The sequence below is a fragment of the Protopterus annectens genome, chromosome 4.part0 (assembly GCF_019279795.1).
Source record: "Protopterus annectens isolate FY-2018-M chromosome 4.part0, PAN1.0, whole genome shotgun sequence".
NCBI classification, from domain to species: Eukaryota; Metazoa; Chordata; order Ceratodontiformes; family Protopteridae; genus Protopterus; species Protopterus annectens.
Window position 1 is genome coordinate 1,866,022,909 of NC_056733.1, and position 21,428 is coordinate 1,866,044,336.

Below are 21,428 nucleotides of genomic sequence, written 5' to 3' on the forward strand. Positions count from 1 at the left end.
ATAAAATTCTGAAAGTATGTAGAAGATTTTGAGATGTAACTTTACTATGCACAGGTGCTGTAATAAAATGGAATTCAGAAGAACAGATAAAGTACCATGTAAAAGGATGTATAACAACAAGAAATCTTTTTATTGTGTCTTTTGGCTGACTTTATGCTCCTCACCCATTATCACTTGGCAATATTTTCTGGATGCTCTGTGTCAGTGATGGACACACACTCGCAATGCACATCATGCTATCATAAGCTTGCTTGCTTCTCCTCCTCTCTGACTTGTTCTTTTTTCACTTGCACAATTTGGCTGTCAGCACTTGCTGTCACTAATAAATAGTCATACACACATATATATATATATATATATATATATATATATATATATATATATGGATATCATATGGGATCTGTACAGATCCCCGACGACATTTTCTGCCGAAGCAGAAATCACCGAACATACATAACCGAAAGTGCTGTTCACCGAAGCAGCACTTTCAGTTATGTATGCTGGTTGTGCCAGTCGCACTACGATGCGGTTTTATTTTTATTTATTTATTTATTTATTTACATTTGTTGCCCGGGAGTGTCCGACTGGACGTAGGTCCATTTTCAGCTGAGGCCCGGGAAGAAAAGCTCCAAACTTAAAATATACAGACAGTAATTGCATTGGATTTACATAGCAATTAATTACAAACATAGTTACGGATGAAGAACATAGTACATCAGTAGACAACTAGAATCTTTGTATCCGAAGTACATAACAGACAATAACAATAAGAAGTTCCTGCTGTATAATAAGTAGTAGGCTTATGAGCATCTGAGCTTGCTATAATCAAGGTAGTTAGTAGGGTGGAAAGAAAGTTAGTGGTTGGATGGGATGGGTGATATTAGAGTGGGAGTTGCAAGGGTATAGCCAGCATGTTTTTAGGTGCGCGTTTAGTAAAGTTTTGAAGTGGGTGCATGATGATACGGAGGTAATTGTGGGTGGGAAGGAGTTCCATAATTTGGCTATGGCGCAAGAGAATAGTGCTTCACCAGCAGAGTTATTGGCTTTAGTGATCTGCAAGTGATTTTTGTTGCTGGATCTTAGTGGTCTGGTGGTGCGATAGGATTGGAGTAGATTCTGGAGGTATGGGACATTTAGTGGATGGTTTACTAGTTTGTGGGCGAGAGTGAGTTGATACCATTGAAGGAGGTGAGGGAGTTCAAGCCAGTCCAGTTCAGTAAGTGAGAGACAGTGGTGACTACGGTAGGATGCCCCTGAGGCAAATTTGGTGATTTTGTTGTAGCAGGTCTCTAGCTTGTTTAGATCTCATTGCCTTAGGTTGGTATATATTGGAGAGGCATAAAGTAGGGTGGAGATGAGGTGGGAATTTGCTATTGAAACCTTTGCTGCTTTGGTGAGAAATTGCTTATTTCTGTATAACGCTCCTAGTTTTTTGTGGACTTTTTTTATGGTCATGGATATGTGCTCGTCAAATTTTAGTTTATTGTCTATTTCCACTCCTAGCAATTTGGTGTGTTCTGTTGGGTGTATGGTGGTGTTGCCTTTTGCTGTGATGTTAAAGTGAGAGTTGTTTTGAGGATGTTTGGTGGGTTGGAAGATGAGTAGTTTAGTTCGGGTTGTGTATTAATTAGGCATCGGATAACCAAGTTTCAACCGAGGAAAAGGCTTCCTGTGTGACTTTTTGCAGTTTGGGTAGGGACTGGGCTGAGCAGATGATGGTTGAGTCATCTGCGTATTGTATGAGTGTGCCATGTTTGGTGGCAGAGGCTAGATTATTGGTGAAAATAGAGAAGAGTAGGGGTCCAAGGATGGATCCTTGGGGAACCCCTATAGAGACAGGTAGTTGGGGAGATATTTAATTCTGCCATACAACGGATTGTTGGCGGTCAGACAGGTAACTCTGAAACCAGTTGGTGACTGATTGAGAGAAGGATAGGTTATTGAGGACAGAGATGAGTTGTTTGTGTGGGACCATGCCAAATGCTTTAGATAGGTCTAGGAAAGTAGCAGAGGAGAGATAGCCATTGTTTTTATGCTGAAGGATAGTGTTAGTAAAAGAGAATAAGGCAGTGGTGATGCTATGGTTTGGTCGGAAACCATGTTGAGTATTGGAAAGGAGGTTGTTAGTAAGGAGGTAGTCTGAGACCTGAGAGTGAATGAATCTCTCTAGTATTTTGGAGAGTGGAGAGAGAATAGCTGTGTGGCAGTAATTGGTTAGTTCTGTGGAGGGGCTGCCTTTGTGGAGGGGAATTATATGTGATACTTTCCATAGTGTGGGAACGTAACTTTCTGACAGAGATCGGTTAATCAAGATGGATACTGGGTAGGCCAGAGCATCAGCTGTGATTTGTAGGTATTCACTTGGGAGGTTGTCTGCTGCTAATTTGGTGGGCTTAAGTTTAATTAAGAGTTTCTTTATGTTGGAGGTAGGTACAGGAGAAAAAGAGAAGGCAGTGGGGAGATTACTAGTTGAAGGTGTGGGTTGAAAGGGAGGGGGGTTGTGTTGTTTAGCTAGTGATAGTATGGTTTGTGTGAAGTGTGTGTTGAATGAGGTAGCAATATTTTTGGAGGAGTGAGGGATGTTAGGAGGAGGGGTAATGACTTTACCTGGGTGGAGGATGGTGTTTATGGAGGACCAGAATTGTTTGGGGCTGTGTTGGGAGGAGTCTAGGGCAAACTGGTAGTATTGGAATTTGTTCTGGTTTATTAGCTTTTTGACTCTATTGCGTAGTTCTAGGAATTTCTGTCTAGTTGAGGGGGGTTTGGTTTTGCACCAGTGCTCCCAGGCTTTTTCCCTGTTTTTCATTTCTGACTTAGTGGTTTTCTGTAGCCATCGGGAGGGCTTTGTCAGAGCCACATGGGGGGGGGGTGCAGGGGGGCTTGCCCCCTGCATAAAAGAAGATTTATTGTTTTTTTTTTTTTTTTTTTTGAATGGACTTTAACAAAAGCTCTTTTTCGATGAAAGTGCTTTCGTTAAAGTGCGTTTGGGTATTGTGGATTCGGACTATTGAACTTTCGTTCAATAGTCCTAGATCCATATATATATCTATCTATATATATATATACATATATACATACATATATATATATATATATATATATATATATATATATATATATAGGTCTACTTTGCAACATCTAAAACCCATAACATCTAATTTCACAACATTGAGACCAGAACATCTAAAACCCAAAACATGTAAACCCATGACATCGAATTTCATAACATCTAACACTACAAATCACAAGAAAATAACATCCTCTCCACATAGAATGACACCAAACTACCAAACACACTTTTTATTACATTTCTGCAGGGGGGCAAGCCCCCCTGCACCCCCCATGTGCCTCTGCCCCCCCCATAAATTAAATATACCAACTCCAAGATCACACTACAGTGGGACAAAGTTAATTTCCTAACCCCACTGTATCAAGCCCCCTTGCAGAAATGTAGTAAAAAGTGTGTTTGGTAGTTTGGTGTCATTATATGTCGTTATATGTGAATTGAATGTTATTTTCATGTGATTTGTACTGTTAGATATTATGAAATTCAATGTTATGGGTTTTAGATGTTTTGGGTTTTAGATATTCTGGTCTCAATGTTATGAAATTAGATGTTATGGGTTTTAGATGTTTTGAAGTGAACCGATATATATATATATATATATATATATATATATATATATATATATATATATATATATATATTGGATGTGCCAGTGTTTTGTTTGAGACTGCGTCTGAAAAGGTAACTGGGTCTGTTGCTTCTAGAGGTGGTTCTTTTTGGCCCATGATTACTAATGGTTAAGAGGCGTCTATATTACATAACTGAGCTGTTAAAAGTTCAAACGTCATATGGTCGACACCATATGATCGAACTTTTAAAAGTTTGAAAATGTAATAAAAAAATAAACCAGAGAAAAAATCTACCTGAACAGTTTAAGCAGGGGGGCAAGCCCCCTTGCACCCCCTAAGTGGGGGGAGCTGTGCCCCTCCACCCCCCCCACTCTTTAAATATACAAACTTTGAAATTGCACTACAGTGCATAAAGGATATCTTCCTATTCCACACTGTACGGAGATCTCAGTTGAAACGTTCAAACTTTTAAAAGTTTCTAACATATGGTGTTGACTATATGACGTTTGAACTTTTAAAAGTTCGACAGCATAATCTAGACCTTTTGAGAGACATGCATCCACTCAGCACCCATAGCAAAAGTACAGCGACTTTATTTAGATGCTAGGAACAAAGAAATGAAGCAAAATCATTCCTCCTCATCGGTTAAAAATGGTAAAAGTAGTTTAAAGCCTTTATCTTTTTATAAGTTCTGTTTTCAGGTAATCTTATAAACTAATTTTCTTGGGTGTTATCAGTATTTCTCTATGTTATAAGTTTACAGGTAGTTAGTGGGCAGGCAGTCCAGGAGACCACTGCAGAGCCTAAAAGAATTTTCCAAATTCCCTCAGTACACTGTTGGATTAAGTGACATGCTCAGGGTCAGACAGTAGGCCAATAAAGGTTGCGGGAATCAAGCCCTGTACCACATGAGGTGGCGCATTACCAGCTCAAAGTATTAATCTTCTGTGCTGTCAGACAAAAAGGAATCCAGGCACTTGGTATGGGAATAGAACCTACAGCCTTCTAGCACTCAAGTCAAGTGTTCTACCTTTTGATCATGCTGACAGTTCTATAAGGAAACCAAAAGTAAACTAGTTAGTGTAGTTAATGCTTTAAGCTGATGTATGTAACTGTTTTTGCATAATAACTCTACCTGTGAGTACTATTGTTTAAGGTGTTTGTCAAATGCAAAGGACAAGAGAAAAATTAGATAACATTTGCCTTCTGTTATTCTTTGGACCTACTTTTCTTTCTTCACTTGATATTTAGAGTGAGAGAAGTATGCAGCCCTGCATGCATATTGGCCTTAATTTATAGTCAGGTTGCCTAGAATGCAAAGGCATACAGAGTTACTTGACTTGAAAACTAGGCTAGCCTGTTCCGATTCATTGAGTCACCATTTACCTGAAAAACTTCTCCACCCTACTGTGCAGTGAGATTTTCTGCACTATATTAAAATGCAATTGTTCAGGGTGGGGTCTGTGCTAATGTGTCTCTGAAGTAACTTTAGGATGCATATATAGTATGGAAGCCCTGTATTGGGTAAGCTATCCTAAAGAGCAGTGTAGGAGATGCATAATTGCATGCAGCTAGATAGCACCATACACCCATGCATTTGAGTTGGGGGAATCTGTTTGGGGGAAGTGTGAGATATTTACCCTGCACTTATTGTCAGTGTATGTAAGTGTATGAGGCTCACTATGTGTACATGTGTGTATGTGCATGTGTGCTTGTGTGTGCGTGTGTGTGTGTGTGTGTGTGTGTGTGTGTGTGTGTGTGTGTGTGTGTGTGTGTGTGCACGAGTGGATCATGAATGTCTGTACATGAATCCTGTGTGTGTTTGTGCTTGCAAGGTGGTAGATGACCACTACCAGACATGATCTGTGGTGGGTATTAATGGGGAGTACACATGCACTCCATACATGTGAGTGTGTGTGTGTGTGTGTGTGTGTGTGTGTGTGTGTGTGTGTGTGTAACAACTCCCTTCCCACTCTTCAAAATTTAAGGATAGTACTGTGAGTTTTACCTTTAAAGTCAGCTTTACTCTTTTTAGGTTTACTGAGTGCTTTCCTTCAGTTCAACATATGGTATGGTGCAAACAGCTTTACATTACTTAAATAGGCTTATGCAGTGATGTTTTATCAGTGTGTCCAAATAGCCTTTCTTTAGATATATAAGATGGTGCAACTCTTTTCAATACTCCTGGTAGATTTGTAATGGCCAGTGCTATGGCTTTAATGCTCAGAGGTTGTGTGGTATTCCCTATGCCATTCCAGTCATCTTTACAATCACATACTTGCTCACTCCCCACAGTTTGATAGCTGTTTTGAGATTTATTAAACTAACTATAAGACTGCAAGTAGTTATCTGCCTGTGTTTTTTGTGTGTGTGGGTGCTGACTGGTGCGTATACAGCAGTATATAAGTGTATGTATTCCTTTATGACTGGGAGTGTCTGTGTGTGTGTGTGTGTGTGTGTGTGTGTGTGTGTGTGTGTGTGTGTGTGTGTGTGTGTGTGTGTGTGTGTGTGCACGCGCGTGTTTGTGTATATGAGCTCCATACTGAAATGTTGGTACTTGTAATGCTGATTGCTGACAGACCAAAGAAAAAGATTGCAAATCCAAGAGAAGAGCACATTTTGAACATCGCTTTTCTCCTTTAAACTTTGTTTTTTTTTTTTGTAGGGGGCAAGCCCCCATACCCTCTGAATGTATATTTATTAATTCTGAGATCGCCGTGCCTCTGAGAAGAGTGATATTCTGAGAAATGGCTATCTCAGGCTTAGTATATATAAATCCATTTTTTGGCCATTCAGTCTCCCTGTTTCAGGACAGGCCCTAGCAGGCCACGATATTTCAAATGGTGTGTGTGTGTGTGTGTGTGTGTGTGTGTGTGTGTGTGTGTGTGTGTGTGTGTGCACGTGCGCGCACGTGCGTGCGTGTGTTTGTGTGTATGCACGTGTGTGTGTGTGTGTGTGTCTGTCTGTCTGTCTGTCTGTGCGACTGTGTAAAGTTAAGGGTGTCTGTGCCTTTCTGTGGTCTGTTAGGACCCGTGCTACCTTATGGGGTAGGTTGTTAAGGTACTCTAAGGAGTACTGTACAACTGCTTATATGAAGGATTCATAGATATGCAAATTCCCTGTCAATTACGTTGCCCTTGTAGAGATAAACATGTCTGTGAATCACAGAAGCAGCAGAAATGCAACTAAACATAGTGCAGCACACGTTGTACTACTGTGATATATCAGTGAATCATAGCTGTTATGCATTACTAATGTAACAGAATTCAGAGGTCAGACTAGGCAGTGACTACATTATGTTATGTGCTGCAGAGTGAATTGCTGAAACTTTGTCATTATATAGAAATAGGTCATGCCACAACCAAGTACTGACTGACAACAAAATTCTTTTATTATTTTACTAACATTTGTTCTTTGTTTCTGTTTTTTTTTTTAAGAGTTCTATTTGTTTAGGAGCAGGTGACAAACCCGTGGGCGAGTACCGATCTGTTTTATACTACCAAATTAAACAGCCTCGATGGATGGAGACAGTAAAGGTATGTTGTAATGCACAAACTTTGTGTAGTGTATTTTAAGTTGTATGACATTACCCATTCTTCTGTAAGAAAAAATATTCATTACCACTGAACATTGTTTTCTCTTCATTTCACATATTTATTATTTAAGTAACTGGGTAAGTGTGCTGGTCCAAGCAGACCATTTACAATCATGAGCCAGGCACAAGAAAAAACAGCTTGATCACAATGAATGGTCCTGTGCATCACAAAATAACATAAAGAAACAACAACTAATATAACAAAATATAATGTATTTGACAAGATAATACAGTAAGTTATAAAGCATTTTTGAACATATATGTGTAGATTTTTGCTGCACATTCTTAAGGTGATATATATATATTGTTTTTGCTTTCTTCTACATGCCTGCATTCACTTTATGTGGGGGTGGCGGACATCACCAACTTGGTGTGCTTTTTTAGAATCCTGCAGCACTCATTTCTAGAAAAGACAGCACTGTAGGTCTGCTGCATGTGACAGAGTGACAAAAATAATGCAGGGTTTGTGTGAACAACAGGTCTGTAGAACTGGTATGTAGGTAGCCCTCATACAGCACAAACAGAGTGTTCTAGCACTACAGGGCATGACTAATGTCATTCAAAAGTCTGTTGTACAGCAGACAAAGACACTTAGTGCTTCCCTTAGAAGGGTGACCTCTGAATAATGATGCTGTTAGTCATGCTGGCTACAGTCATGCACCTACACAACTAGCTGCCATTGCTAAAATACCTCCTAGTTGGGGTTCTTAGCTGTGCATGTTCAGTGCAGTTGCCTTATTGCTTGCAGTGTTAGCACCAGCCAATACATGTGCAAGCACCTGTAATGTGTGAACATGTGGTTCTCGTGTATGGAATACATTGTGGAATCCTGTGTAGCTGTGTGATATGTGCTCTTTACGTATGGTGGTGTGATGAGTATCTAGGCATTAGCATAAAGGGTAACCTTTATGCATTCAAGTTTCTATATGATAGGCATTGTATAGCTTATTCTGTGTTGCAGCTTAGTTGTCTCAGTGATGTATACTTGAGCAACGATTGAGTTTATGCACAATGCAATTTAACATATCAACAGTATATTGCTGTAGCATGTAGCACATATTGATTTGCTAGGTTTTGCATGGTATTATACAACTTCATCAGAGGATAATTGCTGCTACACAAATATGATGAGTCCATTTTAGGCATGTAGAAGTGGGGATGGAGCATCAGCTGCATCAAATCTTTGAATTATATTATCAAACATGTTCAGCCTTCTCCTGGATCATGCCTATTCTGAAGTTATCCGTTGCCAACATACATAGCAGCTGTATGTTGTGTGTAGCTTGGCATAGGCAAAGAACTTCCAAACAGACTTCTTTGATGAATATGTATCCATGCACTTGGACTATTTCTTCACAATGGCAAACATTTAGTTCATCAGAATTCATACTTGACTGTACCCCAGATTGTGCATTTCCTCAGTAAGCTTTTAGGAATGTTGGATTTGAGTAATCAGCTGGGGGGCACACTAGGTAGGTAACATTGCCTCTGGGATGTGATACAGATAATGCATAGCTGTTGGATACCAGTATTTGTATAGTATTGCAGGAGATTATGATCAGATCTTTGATCATAAACAGCTTATTGTGTTTTGGAGATATAGATGCCAATAAATTCACCTTGACAGCAGCCACACGTACGGCAGGAAGAAGGAAAATGTCCAACTGATGGATGAATATCTTTAAACGCTTTTAGACATTTCACTCTATCATGTTTTTTTCTATGTGAGAGTAAAGTGCATAACAACCTTTAAATCTGTGAAAATACTCTAAATACTGTTTTGTGGTGGCTGCTCTATGCTGATGCTTAAGGCTAGCAATTAACAGTACTGAGAAATGCTTAAGGTGCTTAACAAATTAGTCTATTCTCCAAATTCAGGAAATAATCAGGGTCTCTGTGCACTTAATATCCTTTATGGCACACATACCTGCTGGTGAGATACCACTGTGGTTCACTGCCTTTTGGGACTGCCCAGCACAGTATACCTAGTTGCCATTTCACAGCACCATGGGGACCTTTCACGGTGCTTGGTGCACAGAGTTAGGACAATCCCTTCTTTGTTGCATACTGCCTGGCACTGTTAATATATGCCATCCTACTTCACCATGTTTGACACGTGTAGCAGTTGTTGTTGTGTCTTTCAGCTTTTCCCGGTTAGGGGTCGCCATAGTGGAACTCTGGTCCGCTAATGATTGGTAGTTGATTTTTACGTGCCGAGTTACCAGCCCTGACGCACAACCTTCAACGAAGGTATGCCCATTCACGCATGTGTCCACGCAGAAGACGCTCTAGCTGAGAATCGAACCAGACAGCGTTTTACTGTGAGGTGACAATGCTACCTATGGATTATGAATGCACAGTTTTTTGGAGTTAGCTGTGTTAGCAGACCTGCCACTCTGTTGACTGCTTACGTGGAAGTTTGCCTTTCCTGAGGGATATTGGATTTTGTATTCCTCCATGTCTCACAGCGTATTGCTGAGATTTTTTGCCACCATCCTTGATGCAGATGACTGGGATGTGCCTGTTGTTCCCTAGTATCACTGGCAGACATGTCACCCTGTGGTTTGCTGTCATTGTGGTTTACCATTTTTGGGCAGGGAACATGATGTTCCTCATATGCTGCAGTATTCAGGTGGGAACTGCATCCACTCCATTTGATATAAATGACTGGGGTATACATAATGCATCAGCTGCAGGCTGCTACAGTGTTCCAGTGGTTAGGATCTGGACGGATGCTGTAACGCTTAATTAAGCACACGGCCATAACTAATGTCCAGGTGGAGTATCTCCATTCAACAGATGGCTTGCAGAGTATCCAGCATAGTTCTGTCTACTTAGTACCAGTCAAAGAATTTTTGATTAGTCAGGGAAACAGGGATTTTTGTAGGTTCTGTAGGACAAATTTGTTTGCAGTTCTGCAGCTTGGTATGTGTGTAATGCACCTGTAATGTTCATTCAGCATTTGATTAACTCCATTCATTCTTTTTTGACATTTCCCATGTGCATGAAGTTATATGTTAGTATTCACCATCTTGCACTACACAGTGCATTGCAAGCTTTTATAACTTTTATCACTCACAGCATGCTGATGTCATCCTTACTACTGCAACACATTGTTTTGCTCTGCTGTATCATGCACTCTTGTATTTTTAACATACGACTGCATAACTTTGTTTTATAACTCATAGCTATTCTGTGCAAACATTCCACTGGTTTCTGTGAGTTTCTACCATTTGGTTAATTTTTGTTTATTATATTTTGTATTTTTGAGATTCATGTGAACATGAGTTCCAACACATCAAAACAATCTACAGTGACAAAAACATAACAAAACACACTGCAGCTGGAAAACTGACAAACTGAAAGAAATGCATCAAAATAAAGCAACAAATGAAAATTATGTTATCACAAAAGTGCTGAATATTACTCCTAATACTCCCTTGCCCTACTTACTTGTGTACTTACTTCATGGTTAAATGAACTATGGGGCATTCAGCAGGTACATGAAAAGGCAGTTTATTGTTTATTTTATTTTTTAAAGGAAAAAGTGATAGCTCCAGCTTCAGTATAAAGTACATTGATATAAACAGGTTTCATTCACGGTATTTCAAGCCAACCAAATTTCGGTACTTTTCCGTTATCGGGCCAACACGTCTAACGCAGTAGCAAGCGCTTGTAATCATTGCACAGCTGTTAGCCCTGAAGCGGTTTTCTGAAATAACTTGGTTAATCCGCCTAAACTGGTAGTTTCTCTTCGGGGGAGACGCCAAGTGGTAAGTGAAAACCAGCTAATTCGTTCAAATTATTTTCATTCCTTATATGTACGCAGAATTGATGTAAATTTACTCACGTCTGTGTTTATGCAACTCATCGTTGGGTGTTTTTGCTGAGAGCAATAATGTTAGTACTAATAAATCCAGGGGTTGTGTAACTGGTAAGAAGGGTACGGTAAATTCTTAATTTAGGAAAGTAAAGCGTTTTAGTTTTTTTACAAGTGACATAATACGTCATAAACATTTAATGCCGATGTAGTTGTTAAGGTACGAATATTTCTAAAGTAAGTAGGACTTGCAGCAGTTAGAGTTGAGGTTTGGCTGATGTGGAGCAGACCTTCGGCAGGGTTTACACATCTGGTGTGAGTTTTCTTGAAACAAGACTAGCACTTTCAAACATTTCTTGGCAACAGTAGCTGATGGGAAAGCGAAGTTTAAATAAGTGAAAACTATTTATCACATGTATTTCAACATTTAAGCATTAAAATTTATAGTAATGGCCATTACAAAATTATAGTAGGGGGTCAGAGAGAGGAATTTGTTCTTATTTTGTGCAGTTAGAAAGTTTCTGTATGCCTGATCTGTATAGTTAACACAAAGAAAGTCTCTGTAAATTATAGCTTTCCACGTTTTAGTACCAGGAAAATCTTGGCAAAGTCCCAAAAATAGGGACAGATTTTAAATGTTGCTCTTAAAAAGTTGCTTGAATAAAGGTCTTGTTTTACCATGCATTTTCTGATGGATTTAAAGTTTGAAACTCAAATACTTATTTACGGAATTTAGTCCTCAGAGATTTCCCGCAAAAGTTCAGAAAAATCACAAATTTTATAAGGAACGGCCCTAAGTCAGACGAAAATCTGGCCATTCTGTGAAAATCTGGACATTTGTGAAGTATGCTGCAAAAGACGGAAAGGCTTCAGGGCTAACAGCTGTGTGATGATTGCGAGTGCCTTCTACCACATTAGAAGTATTGCCCCGATAATGGAAAAGTCCCCAAATTACCTACAAAGGACTTTGTTATAACAACATGGACCCATATTCTGGAATTGCCTGCCCACTGTATTTTTCTTTGACACACTCACACCCACACACCCACATATATTTTTATTAATTTTTCAATAGCTTTGTGTTTCATTCATATGAGTATACAATCAGATCCATTTTTTAGAAGTACAATTAAAACTGTTGAGATTCACTACTTTGAGTCTTGCACAAGCAGGGAGTTTGCACCAACTTTATGCAACTGCATGTTTACAAATTCCACTTTATTGTGCTAATCACACTTGTTGGGTCTTCTGTTAGTAGGATTACTTCAGGGAAACTGAAAAACACTACACATAAGCTATACATGGCTTCTTTGAAATGGAACAAACCAGTAGCAGCTCAACTCCATGTCAGTCAGATACTGGGAATGTTAGCAACTCTGTCTTTGGGTTGCTGCTATTTTATGTCTTGCAATAGCATAACGTCTTACTACCCGTGTTGTCTGAGATGACATTCCTGGCCAGAATGTTGTATCTGTTGCTGTTGTTTTGTTTTTGTGCTTTACTACTCCCAGGTGTGATTCATGTGTTCTCTCACTTAATTGAGAACTCTTTTTTTGTCCTCAGATTTGATTACTAAGCCCTGAATGCATTCTACATAAATGATTTTTGCTTAGACCAGCTTTCTTTGTAACACATTTCAGTAACCACATTTCTAATTTAATGTCAATTCATTTTGTTTTCTACTTTTAGTGCTAACTGTAATATTACCTAGCAAATATCTAGCTCTTCTTGTAATAGTTCTTTGTGCTACTCTGATAAATGTACTGTACTCAACAACTCTGCTGTGTGCACTCCCTTGCCTGGACTGTGTTTCACTTTCAGACCATATTTTGATAGAATAACTCATTCATACTGAGTAGATGTGGAATGTCACATCACCAGCGGCCTACTAACAACTTTATATTCCTGAACATATTTTGAAAATCAAGTCTAAAAACAAGCAAATGTAAATATTTACTGAACAGTAAAAAAAAAACAAAAAAACCCATAACTTTCCATAAAAAAATGTTCATTCCAGTGGTATTGGTAACAGTAATTTTTTTAGTTTTTTTTTTGCTTACCCATTTGTTGCCTGAGTTACCACACAGGACAAATTGTCCTTTTTTTTTTTTTTTTTTTTTGTGGACAAGTTAGCACACAGTTCAAATTGTGATCCAGGAGCAGTGTATGGCAAAGTGAGTTGCACAAAGTTGTACAGTAGGCAAATTAAGGAGGAAGGAATCAAACTCTGTACCCTTGGAACAGGAAACAACTCGAGCTGTCGTCTTCTGCACTAAGTACCATTCAATATATTTGAAGCCTATACATTAGTACTGGAGTGTATTTATGTACATATGAAAAATATGCATATTAAGTGAGAGTGGTTAATATCTCTACTGTATTGCATCCTAGACAAGCAATCATAGGGTCACCTTGTTCCTCACAACTAATTGTTAAACTGCTTGGTAAAGGAAGCCAGCTCCAGATATTGTTAAAATGCTACAAGGAACTATGAGTGATAAGTAGAAATATGCCATAAAGATCTTTAGTTGTGAATGAGTTTAGTAACATCCTCTGCAGTCTTAGAGCTATTTTATATAAAAGTTTTCTGAATAGGTTTTGCAAGAGGTTCTAATGTTTCTACCTCAACATCTTCACCAAAGATATATTTATGGAATTTCTTACTTTCATGCTATATTTCTACGAGTTCCATTTCTTTCTGAGGGTATCTGTTGTTGACTCATAGGCCTGTGGTCTGTTTTGTTGTAGCATCACAGTTTTAGTGCCTTTTTGATTGACTTACACTTGCAACATTACTTATATATTGTCATCATATTATTTTAAAATGGTACATCTTTAACTATTTTTTGAACATTTCAACATTATTTTCCTGTTCACGGTTTCATTTCTAGGCCATTTCTTGCTTTGACAACTTTCTTAGAGGCAGATTTATTTCAGACATAGTACATGCAAACCTTATGAGATGCTGGATAATAACTAAGAAAGCTCTTCTGGCTTCAGCATTCCCACTGTTGTTCTTTTTCTTGAAATATTTGTATATTTGTCAAGAACATCATTTGTCTTTTGTAATATTAATGAAGCCATTTTCCCGTTAAATTGTAAATGTGATTGCAGGAAAGTGAACTTTTAGGATAAACTGATCTGGGACAGTTTATTGATCTTAAAGAGAATCGCGTCCACATAGTCTGGCCATAACCACACTATATCTTTCTTCGTTGTTTGGATTCAGTTTCTCAACAGCAACCCAAGCTGAACTGTATTGCTTAACTTTCTGGAACAGCATGTCCCAGATACTTTTATGTAACCTCTGGAAAATCCTGAGCTTCTGATTACAGGAGATGCATTTCTCGTGGAGATACTGCGTGTTTTAATATTCTAGCATTCACAGCATATTTTTATTCTTTGATGCATATATTGTGTTTCTTTTTCATCTGCACACCAGTTATGAGTGCCAGTGTAATAAATACTTCAGATGTCAGTGATTCTAACTATTTCACCCACTCACCTACTCAGTCACGATGGTCTCTTTCACTTTCTGGAAGCATCACACATTTATGAGAAATGATCTTTTCATACTGAACAAAAACTCATTTCATTAATAGTTATGTTGCCTCTACTGTCCTTGTGGAGCCTGGTTCCACTTAATATTGTTCTATTGTCCCTGCAGTACTCCATTTATGTGTTAACATCCTTCAGATATGTACCCTCAGAAGGCATCATAACATATGTATATATTAATATGCCATCACAAATACAGCTGGCTGTGGTCTCATCCATTGTCTTGATGTCTCCTTGCAGAAACATTTGACTTAATGATTACAGTACTTCCTGTGGGATGTGATACGTAGAGGAAAAGTTCTAGTTATTTATTAATTTATTTTATATTTGTTGACTGTTTAAGTTGAGGCTCAGGGGCAAAAGCTTGACATTTAATAACAATTTAAAATAGCAATTTGAAATACAAAAAAAATTATAAACATAGCATGTTACTAGATAAAATCTAAAAATTGTTTAAAGTTAATACAATAATAATGTGATTCATTTATCTTAATAAGCTTACATAGATATAGAAATAAAAGAAGATGAAGATGAATAAAGTAATTCAGAAAAGGCAGATGAAAGTATGACAGTAGGAGAAGGTAAAAAAGGGGTATTAGGAAAACAGTAGAAGCAAAAATGGAGGCTAAAGAAGGAGGGATGAATGAATAAGACACATTGAGAAGAGGTAATAGTATGAGTAAGGGGCACTGGAGGAGAAAAGAAGGAAATACTTATAAAGGTATAGGATAGGCAGACAAGAGATGATCAATAAAAAAATGGAGTGATGGTGGTAGTGAGAATGAATACATTAAATAAAGAATGGATAAGGTAGTAGAGGTCTGTATGTGATGAGCTGTAAGGGAAATAAGGTGCAGGCAGTATTATGTTCATGGGCAAGATCAGTTTATTTTAGATGATTTTAACTTGTTGATAATTGTTTTGCATTAGATATAAAGTAAAGGATGTGTACAGTTTCAGGTACAAAGGAAGTCCAGTTATTTATTTATTTTTAAGTTGTTGACACCTATTTTTTTGATTAGTTTCACTTATAAGGTATGATGAAGTGGAATTCTATAATTTGCCTTTGTGGGACTAAAGGAAAGATTCCCTTTGGAAAGGTCACATCAGATTGCAGTGTTTCCCTCATCTGATCTCATAAAATAAATAAATAAATAATCTGGTGTACCCAGGTAACAGTAACAGTTAAATATTGTTACTTCTGAAACTGTCTGCTTTTGCTTCCTAGGACCACATGTGGGTGTGCAGTACCAAGAGCAACAACCATGGATGTGGTGAATATGCATGCTGGTTTTTTCTCTCTTTTTTTTTCTCTCTCCTCCTTATGTTGTTGTGATTGGAAATATACCAGCCTATGTCTCATATATACTGAAGCAAATAGATAAATAGTCAATGTTTTGTTTTTTTATAAATGTATAAGAGTTAAAATTAAATAAAAAAGTTACGTTTTCTTGGCAGAAAAACAATAAACAAGAAACTTGAATCTAGCCTATACATCTGTAAGTACGAAAATACCATTGCCTGTCTATAGGGTTTAAAATTTTGACTCATACCTGCACAAATGGTAGTCCTGGATGAATTGCATGGGGGAGCAAGTACCCGGGATCCCTTCCTTTCTTGATGTAACATCTTCTGTGGCCACACAACCTTGGAGAAAGTTAAATATAGCTACATAAATTACTTGTGTTTTGATAAAGTACAGTACAGAAATTTCTAAGTACCTCTCCCATATTTTGCCTGGATGTACAAATGCATTTGTTACCATCATAGAATGCACAGTCATTTAAAGCTATAGGATGCTAGCATCTGTATTAAGGTCTTTCCTTCCATGAAGTCTTGTTTCTTTTTCTTATTAGTGTCTTTCATTGTTTCTGCAGTTAACCCAGCATCCATCCTCCTCGTTTATCATTGCCAATGAGAATACTGAATAAACCTGATTTGCATTACCATCTGCACTTCCTGGACTGGCCTCATCTCAGTGGCACAGTTACAACTCTGTCGGTTTTGTTCATTTTACTGTTAACTAGCTAAGCCACTGGACAAACTATCCCTTTTCAGGAGCAACCAGAGAGCACTGTCTGGTTAAGCAACCTGCTCAGGGTTAAACAGTAGGCAGGTGGAGGCGGAAGGAATCAAACTTAGTGCACGTGCCTACAGGAAGCCTTAATCCTCTTCACTGCCAGACTAAGTTCATAAGTTGTTTCTGCATCTGCCAAGGGTGATGATTGCCTAAACATTATTTAAAATGCAGTGTTGCTTTAATATCTATGCCTCAATCTCAGCTAACACAAATACTGGACTGAGCAGTGCTGTACATGCAGATTTCTCTTAGAACAATTATGTCCCAGTTACTAGTAGTGTTCTCTTGATTTTGTTATGTACAGCTGTACTTCATGGTAACCTCCTTCAGATAGTAGACTTTGGTGGAAATTGCTTCAGTATTGTGTCATGGCAAGTGCTCTTAATTAAATGCAGTCAGTCCCGATACCTCTTAACAAGTAAGCATTTTACACATATTCAGTTACTCTTGTAAGACAAGTATATAAAGATGACTGTACTGGCAATATTCATCAGTTCACTTACTTCATCTGCGCTGCTTGGTGCAGAGACAAGAACATCAGTGTCTGTTACCCATGAGAATGAACTCTCTAGTTTCTCTATTCATAAACAAGGGCCCTTTGATGTATTATGCATTCTGCACGTGCTTCTTTGAGGTTCTAACTTTTAAAGCTGCCCTGTATAATGAGCTTTCCTTTTTCCACAAAAAAAAAAAAAAATAAAAACTGCAGAACATTTGTACCTTACAACAGAGAGAAAACACAATGGGGAAAACAGATTGATACTAGGGCATTACAGAAATGAAGTATATCTGTACAAAAATAAATTACTAAGATGCCCCTTATTTCTAACGACAATCAGGCGATTAAGTGATATTTCCATGCAGAATGTTAATGTAATTTTTGTATCACACTGCGTTTACCATCAGTTAGGCAGTTCTCATGTAGAGAGAAAGAAAGAGAGAGGGAGAAAACATTTCTGACTATGTCTTAACACGTCCATGCTTTCCTGCTATGGACCACATGTTGCTTTTATGCTGAAGGATAAGTTTTGTCTTTCTCATGCTGATTAAGTTAGAGAACCTGAATTCTATAAATACAACTTGACCAGGTTTTATTATTTTTTTTCTAATTTTTGGCACAGAGGAGAGCTGTGACACCAACTACTTCAAGATAAATTTAGAGTCCATTTACATGTAAAACCTCTCTAAAATTAAGGAAGACTATTATGTAAACCTGGGACTTGGAATTCACTGTAGAGCACTGGACACAGCGAGCATTATGCTTGTTGTAGATTCTAGGTTGTATTACAGGTTTGCTATATAATGACAAAAACATCTCCAAGGTTTGTTTGTGTCTTTCGGCTTTTCCCAGTTAGGGGTCACCACAGAGGAACTCCGGTCCACTAATGATTGGCAGTTGATTTTTACGTACCGGCTTGCCAGGCCTGACGCACAACCTTCAACGAAGGTACGCCCATTCATGCACGTCTCCACACAGAAGACGCTCTAGCTGAGAATTGAACCGGACAGCATCTTACTGTGAGGCGACAACGCTACCGCAGCATCACCACCGCGGGAAGAAAACATCCCCAAGGTGATGAATAGAAATTAAACAGGATTGTGGCCTTCTTCTATTCCTGGAGGCTGTCAGTTTTGCAGTTATGTTTTGAGTTTCCTGACCTTGGACTTCCTTGTTAGATGTGTAGGCATGAACCAGAGTTTGTAAGGCACCTTGCTACATTTCATTTACAAAGTCATCTTTCTTGTAAATGTGCAGTTTGACACTTGCCAACATAGCCACTTGTTATGGTAGACTCTTTTTTGTAGTTTACTTGTCTTCTATAATCTTCAGATGAAGCACTGTAGTATGAGCATATTCCTGTATGGGGGCTCCCTGGTGGTGGCTTCATCATATATGTTTTTTTTTCTAGCTTTTTTTAACCAAGATATGTGGACAGAGATGCATTTGTAATGTAAAAGTTAAATGCTCCTTTGTACTATTTACATTTGCATAAACACAGACTGAAGTTTGCTGTCAAAAGTCATGAATTTCTTCACACAACTGATATTACTAAGGTAAAATGAAGTTCTGTGAAACAACAAGTGCTTACAACAGCAAATAATCATCAATATGGTCTTTTCTGAGATGCGTAGGAGGTTAAATACTGCAAATTATTTACACAACAGTGTACTAATAGTTGCAGATTATTTATGTGCTCACAGATCTGATAGCTACCATCTCCAGAAACAACAGTGCTGATAACAAACACTGTTCTACAAAATAATATAGATTACCAGTGGTTATTTTGATACACTGCTATTGATTAACAGCAGTTACTTCTGATAACACGATAAGATTAAAGGGGAATTATTACATTTGGAAATTAAGTCCACCTTAATGCTGTAGATGAGGAAATTGAACATAAAGTGCTAGAAAGCTGACCCACAACATTAAAGCTCTCAAAGTGCTCATTTCAGATGCTAGTCATATGATGTAATTTGTTGTGGAACCATTTTAGAATATGTTGTTAATAGAGGTGGCAAGGTTATCAGCCTGTCAAATGGATTTCCAAATACATTGTCAGGTGCAGTGAGTGGAATCCTTTTTTTGCTTTGGAGTGACCTTTACAGAAAAGCAATCAGATCCAGGACAGAAGTTTATTCCATTATCAGGCACATTCTGTAGTAAAAAAACAAAAAAAGGTGCAGCCACTATATTGTGCTCATTACATGTGCTTTCAGGAGAAAAATAAATAAATAAATGCATGAGTTTAAATTTTAATTGACTATATCTATATCATCTAACTCTGGCGCAAGTAAAATAATTGTCATTTCAGTATATTCAACATAAAAAGTGAAATTTAAAAATTGCCCTATTTATGGGTTTACATTATTTTACAACAGTATTATTTGTATCAGTATATAATTATGTCATGGCAGATAGTGAATATTTTCTGTTTTCATATTGTGTGCAGTGTTTGCTTTTGAAGGCTTATGTTTTGTATATGTTGTTTTTTGATAGGTGGCAGTTCCCATTGAAGAAATGCAGAGAATACACCTCCGATTCGTGTTCCGACATCGTTCGTCTCAAGAATGTATGTAAATAAACGTCATTTATGTAGTTTGTACAATGAAAATGATCCAGTGGTTTTTGTTTAGGCTGGTTTAAATAAAGAAAGATAATAGAGGACATCACTTGGGTAAAGCTTAACAGCTGTATTTAGTCATATTTCAAACATAGGCAAGAGATACATGCAATACTTTTGTGCATTATTTCCTGGGGTCATGCTGCAAAGTTTATGCACTGCCACAGGGCCATTTTGCCCAGTTTGTGCATGTACGTTGTGCATTTTGCCTGCTAAAATACTATAAACTTAAAATATTTTAATGGCTATCCACTGCTTTCTTACGTATTTGTGATTCTCCATTTAAAACATATTCTTCCTACCACAGGCTGTGTTGTTACCCTCTGACATTTGTTCATACACAATTTATAATTGGTACGAGTGAATACATACATACATACAAATGTTTCAAGCACGGGCATTAAAGCCCTTCTAGCTTGCCAATATGCCAAAACACTTGTTCCCATAATAAATTTGCAGGCTGTTCTTAAAAATATTTAAACTAGTATTTGCTTTAATGTAATTTGGTAGTCTGTTCCAAGCATCAGCTACTCTGTCAGAGAACCAGTTAGTACAATTCTCATTCCTATAGAATCTTCTACATGGGTTGTCTGATGATTCTCTAGTACTTTTTGATAACCCCAAACATTCCCAGAGGTAGTTGTCCCTAAATGCCCTATATACCTCAATAAGATCGCCTCTTAAATATCTGTAAGAGACACTGTACAAGTTCAGATATTTTAGTCTTTCATAATAACTTAGATTTTCACATCCATGGATGCCCATAGTATATTTCCGCTGTACTCTTTCCAGTTTATTCATTCTTGTTTTCCTATAGGGTTTCCATATTGTTATTCCATACTCAAGTTTGGGTCTAATGTAACCAACAAACAATGACTTCATTATGTTTGATTTCCTAGACTTTATAAATCTTTTTATATAAGCTATAGTTCTATAACTTTCATTAGCCAATTGATTGATATGATTAGAAAAACTCATAGTTGAATCTACCCATATATCGAGGTCCTTAAATGAGTCTACAGTTTCAATCACTGTGTGCTGTATAAAATATTCACCTTTCAGTTTGTCTCCCAAATCTCATATGCTCAGTTTTTGATATATTTATCAACATATTATTCTCCTGTGCTCAAATGGTCAATTTAGTCAAATTATTTTGCAGACATGCCTTATCTGTAACACGTGTAATCAGTTTACCCAATTTCAGGTCGTCAGCATACAGACTGTAGAACAACTCAGATGAAAAAGTAAGGTCGGAAAGATACAATCTGAACAAGTAAGGGCCTAGTACAGAGCCCTGTGGGACACCTTGACTGTAACCAAGGATTTCACCTGTCCAGTTGGTGTATGATACTTGCCATAACCTATTTGTAAGCCATGCAGCTATCCATCTTATCAACAGTACATTAATACCTAGTTGTACTGATTTATTGATCCGTGTTTTGTGCATGACCCTGTCAAATGCTGAAGTTAAATCTATATAAATCACATCACAGCACAATTTTTCATTCATGGCTGTTATTATATTGTTATAGAGCATCATGTTACAGGTGGTAATAGATCTAGTTTCAAAATATGCATGCTGATATATGGTTTCAAGTCCCAACCTATCCAGTT

General features: G+C 37.7%; 1 protein-coding gene across 1 annotated transcript in view; it reads left to right on the forward strand.

Moving 5' to 3' along the window:
* The window catches only part of DOCK2 (dedicator of cytokinesis 2), a 4,134,711-nt gene that overhangs the window by 932,048 nt on the left and 3,181,235 nt on the right, over positions 1-21,428 (forward strand). Inside the window, exons 15-16 of the mRNA XM_044069535.1 lie at positions 7,074-7,172; positions 19,691-19,763. Of these exons, the coding sequence (XP_043925470.1) occupies positions 7,074-7,172; positions 19,691-19,763 (172 nt within the window). The remainder of the gene's footprint in view (positions 1-7,073; positions 7,173-19,690; positions 19,764-21,428) is intronic.